The sequence below is a fragment of the Phocoena sinus genome, chromosome 8 (assembly GCF_008692025.1).
Source record: "Phocoena sinus isolate mPhoSin1 chromosome 8, mPhoSin1.pri, whole genome shotgun sequence".
Classification (NCBI taxonomy): Eukaryota; Metazoa; Chordata; class Mammalia; order Artiodactyla; family Phocoenidae; genus Phocoena; species Phocoena sinus.
In genome coordinates this window covers 94,976,855-94,987,208 of record NC_045770.1, presented here as the reverse complement: position 1 = coordinate 94,987,208, position 10,354 = coordinate 94,976,855, and the positions used below count along the sequence as shown (strand labels likewise).

Below are 10,354 nucleotides of genomic sequence, written 5' to 3'. Positions count from 1 at the left end.
TTCCCCGAGGCAGTGTGGTAACTTCGGTCTCTGTCCCTCTGCAGGCGAAGGAGGTGGTGGCAGTCCTGGCCCACAACAAGTGCTGGTGGCTGGCCACTCCAGTGTCACCGTGACCCCCGTCACTGCTCCTTGGCCTGAGGGACTTGCTTACCTGGAAGACCCCAGGGCAGGGCCTGGAGGAGGCTCTGCCCTGAAACAGGCAGGATCGGGGTCGGCGGTGGGTTGCTCTGCCTGTCCTGGAATGTTCCAGGCTGGCAGACATTTGGCCTTTCCTGCCTACCACTGGCTGGCCACCCACAGCTTAGTGTGAGCAGAGAAGAGCTGGGAGTCTTCCCAGCCGGGAATGGACTGAGCTCAGGGGGTTTCAGGGCCCCGTGTGTGTGTGTGTGTGTGTGTGTGTGTGTGTGTGTGTGTGTGTGTGTGTGTGCGCGCGCGCACACAGGGGTGGCGTCCAGCAGTACTCACCCATACAGCCATGCCAGTTATTAAAACACTACTACAGTTCTCTACTGATGGATGACAATCCCCCCAGGCCAGCCCCTAGGTGGCCCTGCACCGCCCACCAATCCACACAGAAGGACCCTATTCCAGCTCAAGTCGGGCTTCCACTCCCATTGGTCAGTGTCCGTGCCACACAGCTCCCCTGAAGTCCAGCCTCCTGGACACTTCCTGGGCACTGCCATTGGCTCCCCCCAAAACCCAGAGAGCAAGCTGGTGCCCACCTAGGCCTCCTGCCTGGCCCCAGGGGCTCAGCAGCCAGGCACCGTGGGACCCTTGGCCAGTCCTCAGAACGGCATGTGCCCTGGCCTGGACCTTAGTGGGAGAGACAGCGGCCCGGGGGTGGCCCCGCCCCACAGAAGGCCTGGCAGCAGCTCAGCTGGCCCAGCCGCCAGGGAGGGACATCAGAGGCTGGAAGCCCATGGCCCCTGTGGACACATGACTGGCTCTCGGGGCCAGCTGGGAATTAGAGAAGCCAGTCCACAGCACCTCCCTGTGGAATTTCACGGGCCTGGGGCAGAAGCAGGGGGAGAAACTCCCAGGAGGTAGGAGTGAGCGGCCAGCAGGCTCAGGGCGATGGTGACCAGGTTTCACAACACACCCTGGGGTCATCCCAGGAGATCTGGGGCAGAGGGAGGCTGTGGAGGCAGGAGGATGTCCTTAGAGTCCGCTCCATGCCGCTCCAGTCCTGCTGCCAGGCCAGCATGTGCCTCAGGAGGTGGGCATGCCAGAGGAAGCCGGCTGCGGCATTTAGCCCACCCCCTAATCACTTACGACATCTTCCCTGTCTTCTCTAAAATATTTTCAGGCACAGTTTTGAACCCACTCCTACTCTCTGTGGCACAGGGCCCGTGAGGAGAGGCCAGGTAGAACCTTCTATACTCCCCCATCCCTCCCCTTCACCCACTCGAGAGGGAGGTAACCAAGGTCCCATTTAGGTCGGAGGTCAGCCCGTGGCCGGGACAGGAGTTACCTCAGGTCTCGCTTGCCCCCCACCTTCTTGAGACTCCCAGCCTCAGCCCCAGAGCCCCAGGCATTTCACGCTGTGTTCTCAGCCAGCTAACGTCTGCGGTTGCTCTTTGGGGAAGGGGCTCTGGGCTTCCTGGACCATCCTGGCTCCTCCATTCTTCCTCCCAGGACGAGGAGGGTGGAGGAGAATTGTGCTCAACTGATTACTAGCCCCAGCCTGGTGTCGTCCCCAACTCCTGGGTCCTGATGAATCCTGAGAAAGCGCCCGGGCAGAGACCCCGTCTGCAACACCCAACACCCTCACACCTACTTTTCCAGGTGTCCCACTAGGGGTCCCATCCGCAGGCGTCACTGAAGGGCAGGGAAGCTCTGCCATGTGGCCACCTAGACTCTCCCGCCACTGCCTACAGGGCCCCGGGCTCCTTAGCGCCCACCTCCTGCAGCCCCTCACTGTGCATTTGCCATCAACAGGTTGGGCAAATCAAATAAACGTGTGTTTATTTCACCCAAGTCTATACTTCCTCATAAATTTACTTTTCTCTAAGTTTTTATATTTTATTAGATGTACTTCCTTTGTGGAATGAGGCAGATTATAAATAAAATAAGCTGGAACAGCTTCACTCAGAGCCCTCAGCCCTCTGAGCTTGGTAAGAGCTCCAGGGAGAGTCCCTGACTGCGGTGAACAGCCCCTTGGAGTTTAAGGCTTTTTTCAGCCCAGGGCTGTGCCCAGCACCTCCCACAGGCCCAAAAGCGGGTTTGCCCTGGATTTTAGCTGCAGAAAGCCTCTTGCAAGAAATTAACTGGGTTCAGATCAAGAATTAGACTGTCTCTAAGGTGTACCCCCTCCCTCCTTCCTGTATAGACAAGGGCTATCTTCCCCAGGTCCACCCTCCAGCCCATCTGTCTTTGGGGAGCATCGGTAGCTACATCTTTTCAGAGCCTGAGAGACTAAAGCAACTTGATTCAGGAATTACCTTGGAGGGCTGCTAAAGGTGCAGTTTCTTTCTCCCCAGCCCAGATCTGCTGAGCCCTGGGATCCGCACTCTAACCAACCTACCCGACTGAGAGACCCACAGGCCTGGAGCTGGTGAAGCACCTGGAGTGACCTGACAACAACTCTGGGTCCCACCAGCTCCAAAGCTGGGGCGGCAGCGCCACCTGGTGGGTCCCTCTGAAACACCTCCACTACCCTTCTCGCCCCACTTCAGGGAGGCAAGTCCCCCACCGGCCCCTTCCTCTGCCTCCAGGGCCCCGGAGAAGCTGGAGAGGAGGAAATGGCAGAGCAAGTGCCACCCTAGACTGGCCGTTCTCCCAGCCTTCCTTACCCACCACACCGCCCCCCTCCCCCCCAGGGAACTTCCTCCATCGTATGTCCTAAAGCCACCATGATGGCAGAGCATCTGAACACCTCCTCTGGGCTTTGTGATGCTGGGCAGGGGGTGTGCTGGGGCTCACCCCTGTGCACAAGTAAGAGCTTCCTTTAAAGTCTCATCTTGCGTCTTTAAAGACCTCCTGAACTCTGCACATCTTACTCCATCACATTTCTTTAATATGAAAATGTTTCCTTCCTTTGTGAAAAACAGATGCTCTAGAAAGAGGCGGAGTTCATTCTGTGGCTTCACTGATGCACCCCCGCGGCCAGCCCAGGGGCACCTGTACCCTGGTCTCGGAGGCCGGAACCTAGGGGTACCATCTACATCTGTTTGAACACACAAATCAAACTCCAGCCACGCCGGCAGCCATGCAAATGGACAAGAGGCAGGCGTCACACTTCTCATGGTCCCAGCTTGAACAGGGGACCAGAGATGCCCCCAAAGGGCCCCCGGCCCTGGAGACAGCAGTCAGGCGCCCACAACTCTCTTCTGCAGACCCAGCCACTCTCTTAAGATTACCTCTCCCCTTTGGTCCTCCCCCAACCCAGGGAAGCAGCATCCCCACCATGGCAGGCTGGATTGTTACAAATCCTCTTTAATAATCAGTCATCTATGTTTTACAGAACTGTACACAGGGCCCCTCCCCACTCCCCTACAAGGCACAGCCTTACCCACCCATTCCCCGGGGGACAGAGGACAGGAAAAAGCATCCTCTAGCTTCCCTGGACAGCTCAGGGTCCTGCAGAATGCAGGGCCAGCTCTGTACCACACCCAGAGGGTTCACCCGTCTGATTCCCTAGGCGGCCCAGGGCCAGTCCAGACCCTCTGGCCCAGGCAGCCCCGCTCCAGCCCAGCTCACCTAGGCACCGCTCCCACAGCACGGCCCAGACTGATCTGAGCTGCCCGGGTGGGGCTGGCTCAGGCTGGGGAAGGGGTGCTCTCCTCATGTCAGGTAAAGCCCCCCGCCCCCGCTACCTCAACGAAAATGTGAAAACCGAGGACAGAAGCATCGTAGTGGAAACAAAGTTGACCCACGCAGTGGGCAGTCACCCGACAGCCCAGGGTGCCTTATCCACCCCACCCCCAACTTTTTAATACACTTCCTCCCGTACAATATACACAGCCCCCAAGGCAGGTAGAAACCCAGCCCACCTGTGCAGGGAGCGTTTTCTCGGAGTTGCCAAGACAACCCTGGCAGACAGTGAGCCGAGGAGCCACAGAAGAGCGGGGGCTTAAGGCTGGCGGCAGAAAAGCAAAGGAGAGGGGTCCAGGCCCCAGGACGCCCCCCACTTCCAGCCAGCACAGGACGGACAAGGGGTCTTGGCAGTGAGGTGGGAGGCAGGCCTGGAGGGGGAGCCAGGGAGACCCCTAGGAGCCCTGAGGTTGGGGGACAGGCAGGGAGGTGGGGACAGCGGCCGCTTCAGTACTTGGGGACCTTGCTGTAGTCTTCGGAATGGACGTGCCGGCACAAGGATATGGAGAGGAGCATCCCCAGAAGCTGTCGAGGGAGAAGGCGAGAGTCAGAGTCAGGCCGGGCTGCCCGGGTCCCCAGAGGCCCCAGGTCAACACACGGGACTTGACCTGGATGAAGCTGATCCTCAACTAGAGCCTCAGGACCAGCCTGTGATTCAGGCGGCAGAGGGGCCGGCGAGGGGCAGTGGTCAGGCCACGCTAGCCGCAGGGCCTCTAGAAGCTGATGAGCCTCAACCCGCCCCTCCCCGCACTGGACGTCTGCAGAGCAGGGACGACCTGGGAGGGCAGCATGGGGAGGGTTGGAGGGGATGGGACCCAGACCTCGATGACAGCGACGCCCACACACACGCCAAGGATGATGCCCAGGTTCTCCTGCAGCCAGGCCTGCACCTTCTCCATGCAGCCCTACAAGTGGAGAACACAGCCACGTCACCCCGCAATGGGCCACTTCACCCGATCACTCAGAATCACCAGGAGGGGCCACCCCCAGCCTGGAGGGCCGGCAGAGAGGGGTCTGGGTGTTCCTTGAACGGATACATTGGTGAATACATAGATGAGTGAGCCAGGGGGACTGAGGGTCTGAACCCACTGTGCACCGAGCCCAGCCCTACCCGACAGCCATCCACACACCTCCTTGTACACAGGCCACTCGTCGGGGTTGTTGCTGCTCTGGGTCCCATTGCCAACGGGGGCCTCGCAGAAGCCCATCTGTGGCAAAATGCTGCTGTCGTCCTTGCTCTTGTTCTTGCAGGAACAGGGGTAGGTGATGTTGATGCGATTCATGAGCTCGGCATTTTCTGTCCAGTTGTAGAAGCTGACCCAGCCGCAGCAGTTCACCTGGGCAGAGAAGGGGACAGGCTGTTCGAGTCCATCGCCCACTCAACTGGGGTCTCCCTGGACAGGAGCTCAGATCTGCCCCTTCCAGCTCCCCCCAAGCCTGGTCTCAGCCAAACCACCAGGATTAGAGTTTAGGTTTCACTTTGGCATTTGTGAGCCACAAGGGATTTAAAGGGGCTCTCAGGATATACCATAAACTATGAAAACAGGAGGAAACAAAATCAGCAAAAATATAAAGCAGAGCAGGAGGGACGGTCAAGTTGGAAGAAGATGGTCAAGGTATACGGGACGTGAGGCGGGCAGACAGCACACGGCTAAGAGTTTGGGGGCTGGAGTCACGCTACCGGGTTCAAATCCCATTTCTGCCACCTACCAGCTACTCAACTCTGATCAAAGTGCTGACCTCAACTTCCCCATCTGCAAAATGAAGGGAACAAAGGTTCCTAACTCGGTCTGTTATAAGGACTAAATGAGACGAGGCAGGCAAGGCATCCATCTCAGGTTGGAGAGCACGGTAATCGCCCGGGTAAGGCCAGTTCCACTTTTCGGCTCTGAGAACATGCTGGAGCTGAGGTTTGGCTCTGAGCTTCCTGGTTGCCAGAGTGAAAGGGGAGACACGGTACATCCACCTTTTTAGAGGAGAAAATGCTCTAGTTCCTGAGGCAAAGAGTCTTTCTGGGCTCCATGGGGCTCATGAAGAGGACCCCGAGAGGCTTCAGATCACATGTGGGCTTGAATTCCCGACAGGACTGGGACCTCAGGGACTACGCCTGTGCCGAGAAATGCCCGTGGAAGGCAGAGCAGAGCCGGGGGAGGGCCCTTTCCATTTCTGGCCCTACCCTGTGCACAGGCAAGCCGCTGCACTTCTCTGAGCCCCGATTTCCTCACCGGAGAATGGGGTGATGACAGCCACTCTGCTAGGGCCCCCGGGGAGGCTGAAGGGCTAGCATGGGAGAGCTGTGTGACACCTTGCCCAGCGCGAGGTCGCTTCCCCACCTGCTTCCTTCCTATCTCGGGTGGGAAGTCCCTGACCAGCAGCCCGATGGCCAGCAGAGGGCGTGCCAGGCTCGCTCAGGCGTTCTCCGGCTCCAGGCAGTTTCTAGTCTAGGATTTATTTTTTATGTTGCAGGTGCCTGGCTGCCTCCTCTCCAGCAAGAAAGGCTGGCACCTCAAACCTCTGAGGGCCACCCACAGGCCCTCCCACACCCAAGCAAAATGAGGCAGCTTGCCTTGGTCCTTCGACTGCACCAGGCAGAGCCCGGCTCACCAGGAGCCCCTGCACTGACACCCCCTGTGTCTCAGTGGTTGTGCGTGATGATTAAACATCACCACCCACCTGCCACGTGATAAGTGCCTCGGGCTTCATAAACTCATCTCACGTGAGCATGGGTCAACAGTCCCGTTTTATACACGAGGAAACGGGCTCAGAGAAGGCCTGGCCGGGAAGTAGCTGAGTTTTGTATCTCAGCCCTGGGAGCCTGACTCACCGTCTGTTTTCTTACCACCATGCCAAGCAGCATCTGACAGACGTCAAATCACCTAGAGGCCCTGCGAACTGCAGGAATCCCCAAGTCAGTCCACCACCTCCCATGACGGGGTGCTCATCACCTCCCCAGGGACCCAAGTCTTCCTCCCGGCTCCTTGAAGGGTGACACTTGTTCATCCTGGGACACCCCGCTCCCTTTAATCTTAGCAAAGGGTCTCAGCCACTGCGGATCAAACCAAAGGTGGCATGCAAAGAGTCTTCCTGTGTTCCTGGAGCCCTCCAGATGACACAGGCTCCCTGTGTCACCAAAACTCTGTGAAGCACACAGGCCAGAAAGTGTCACCCTCCCTTCTTCACAGCTCAGATGATGGACATGCCCATGTTGCCGGGACAGAGACCCATCTCTAGTCTCCACGCTCTCCTGGTGTCAGGCTTTCTCGTGCTGTCCTGTCTCTGCCCCTCACATCCCACAGGTCTCCCCAAAGGCAGCCGGAAGGCAGTGCCAGCAGGTCCTAAGTGACTGTCGTGTGCAGGGCCCTCTTGCGACAGAGGGGGAGGCTGCAGCATGGAGAGGGCGGCTCATGGCCAAGGGCACACAACATCTGGGACCACCAAAGGGGGGCAGTTGGGATCCCATCACTGAGGGCGCTTTGCGTGTGTGCTGATCGGTTCATCATCGAGGCGGGCTGGGAACCCAGTCAGTCCGTCAGTCAGTCGTCAGTTGTTTCATCCATCAGTCTGTCATTCATTCATTTAGACAATCGGTCAGTCATTCTGTCAGTCAGTCATTCTATCAAGCAGTCAGTCAGTCAGTCAGTCAGTCAGCCAGCCAGTCTCTCACTTTAATTGAGGTGAAGAACACACACACACACACACCCCAAAGTGTACAAATTCAGCTTGATGAACTTTGCCACCCATATTGGCATAACCACCACCTAGACCAAGATTTGAATAGAACATTCCTCTCACCCCTGAGGGTTCCCGCGGCTCCTCCCCAAAGGCAGCCTCCACTCGGACCTGCGGCAGCGTCTCAGCTCTGGCACCCAGTTTCTTTTTTTTGTTGATCAAATATTTTTATTTTAGGAATTTAAGGCTAATCGGTAGTCAGAAATCTGACAACATACTTTATTATATCAGCAACTCATAGAATCATTTTCATAGATATGGAAGTTTTCAATAAACGTTAACTTTCATTCCCAATTAAACTAGAAGTAAAATGGAAACAAGGGGATTCCTTGGGGCTGTGCATTTTAGCTGACAACCATTATTTAAAAACTTAAGCTTTCTTACCTTTATGATAAAATACAAGGATTCTGAACCTGCTAACCAGCTGATAGCAAACAGCTGGCCCAGTAACCACATAACTTTCCAGAGAACTAGTTAGCCAGACAAGTTATCCTTTAGCTCTTACCACCAAACTCTCTTATGTTACAAAATGCTCAAGACATTCTGCAGAATGTCACGGCACCCGGTTTCTTAACCTCCAAGGGGAGCTGCCAGCACGCCCCAGTCCGGCTTCAGAGGAGAGGGTCGAGGGCTACCCCTGCTTCTGGCCACTTGGGGACAGCCCTGGAGCAGCCTCCAGTGCCCGGGGCCCCTGGGCGAGGAAATGCTGGGGGTGGCAGGAAGTGGGGCTGCTCAGGAGCCCTGCCCCCAACAGATACACACTGACACTCAAACCGCTAACATCGTCTGTCTGTCGGGCACTACCAGGCCCACAGACGACCAGCCACAGACACACAGACACACAGAGGCCAGTCTCCCATGTGCCCTCACCTGAGCCTGCACGTAGTCCCAGGTCTCCTGAAGGCTGTCCTCGTGACCATCCGTGTAGTTCTGAATGAGCTTGGTCACGATGCTGCCCATCTCCTGCTTCAGCTGCAGAGGGGAGAGTGAGGACCGAGGTCAGATTTCCTGAAACCCGCACCCCACCTCTGGTCATATGTGCTTAAGCCACGTCTCCCCCACTCCCCCCAAACACTGGGGACATGCTCACAGCTCAAAAGCGTTTCGTCACCCATTCCAACCAATTTTCACTTTCCTGGTACTTCCTGGGTACCTTCTCCCCCGGTCACCACGCTAAGCCCAGTGTGGTCAGGGTCAAAAACTCCCACCTGGGCTTCCCTGGTGGCGCAGTGGTTGAGAGTCCGCCTGCCGATGCAGGGGACACGGGTTCGTGCCCCGGTCCGGGAAGATCCCACATGCCGCGGAGCGGCTGGGCCCGTGAGCCATGGCCGCTGAGCCTGCATGTCCGGAGCCTGTGCTCCGCAACGGGAGAGGCCACAACGGTGAGAGGCCCGCGTACCACACACAAAAAAACAAAAAAAAAACCCTCCTACCTGACCGTCTCCTCAGCACTCAGCAGCACATGACCCTTTAGATGGGAATCTGTCCACGTCACTGCTAAAAACCATCCAGGGGCCTCTCACCACGCTCTGGAGACACACCACTGTCTTCTCAACAGCCCACAAGGCCCTACACCATTTGGCCCTGCTCTTTCCAGACTTCGTGTCCTCTGATTGTCCTCCCTCTATTTCAGTTACACAGGTCTTGCTGTCTTTGTGCGAGGCATACTCCTGCCTCAGGGCCTTTGCACTTGCTGTCCCCTCCGCCTAGGATTCTGTTTCCCCAAATATGAATGTAGCTGACTCTTCCATTTTCTTTACAGCTCTACTCAAATGGCACCTCCTCAGAAAGACCTTCCTGGACCACCCAGAAAATGTCAGCCCTTCTCTGTCTCCTCCAAGACCCTCCTTATCCTACAAGGGGAAGCATGATATATTTTTCTTCATAGTCTTGTCATTACCTGCTCCCCTGTTTCCAGGATTTATGGTCTCTCTCCCCCACTGGAACATCAGCTCTGCCGGGGCAGGGACTGGGTCTGACCCAGCCTGGTCAGAGTAAGTGTGTAGCGAGCACGGACAAGGGACGCGTTTGTAACCCCACCACCTGCCCCACACCAGGGCCCCACAAAGTTTGCATCCCGCCTGTGCTGGGACTCCAGGGCCCCCCATGGAGGAAGAGAGAAGCACCTGCTTTTCACTAACCCCACAGAGAAAACAGTCATTTACAGTGAAGGCAGGCGCGGGGTGCAGAGATCAAAGGGCTTCAGCCCCCAAGGCCTCTTACTGGGGCTCTGAATAGAGGATCTCACCACGGCAGCTTTTCAGGAGCAAGTCAGCTGTGCAAGGGAGGCAAACCCGAAACCAGCCTAAGAGCTGCGGACACGCTTCCCTCGGCCCAGAGGCCGGGCCCCACCTGCCGACTTTGCCCAGGGGCCTCCCCGGGTGCCCCAGCAGGGACAGGCTGGTCATGGTCACCTGCTGTCCCTGCAGAACCCTGGGGCAAGGTGCCCGAGAGGGGTAGGGGCACCGAAGGGACAGCCCCGTACCTGGTCCTCTGCTGCTGAGAAAGAGGAATTGGGGAGATGGGACAGGTGCCTCCAGGGGGGCGCTTACAGAGCCTGGCTCAGAAGCCCGTGAACAGGGCTTCCGCCAGCTCCTCAAGAATGCAGCGCTCAGAGAACCCACATCCTCCAGACCGACCTTCGAGCTGCTGCGGGCCTGGCTCCCCGCCCCACTCCCTTCACCAGCCCTGTGAGACCAGCCCCACCCCCAGGCAGCCCCACCCTCTGGAACTGCTCTCTGCCCCCTCCCTTTCCATAAAACTCTTAGCGAAGCATCAATACTTCTTTGATATCACGCACACGGAGCTCTAC

General features: G+C 57.4%; 1 protein-coding gene across 2 annotated transcripts in view; it reads right to left on the bottom strand.

The window, feature by feature from the left end:
* Positions 1 to 3,417: 3,417 nt before the first annotated feature.
* Positions 3,418 to 10,354, bottom strand: part of CD82 (CD82 molecule) — a 52,169-nt gene continuing 45,232 nt past the window's right edge. For both annotated transcript variants that reach the window (XM_032640079.1, XM_032640078.1), the window contains exons 6-9: positions 8,413 to 8,514; positions 4,944 to 5,150; positions 4,635 to 4,718; positions 3,418 to 4,338 (exon numbers count right to left, since the gene is read on the bottom strand). In XM_032640079.1, coding sequence (XP_032495970.1) covers positions 4,261 to 4,338; positions 4,635 to 4,718; positions 4,944 to 5,150; positions 8,413 to 8,514 — 471 coding nt within the window. In that variant the 3' untranslated portion in view covers positions 3,418 to 4,260. The remainder of the gene's footprint in view (positions 4,339 to 4,634; positions 4,719 to 4,943; positions 5,151 to 8,412; positions 8,515 to 10,354) is intronic.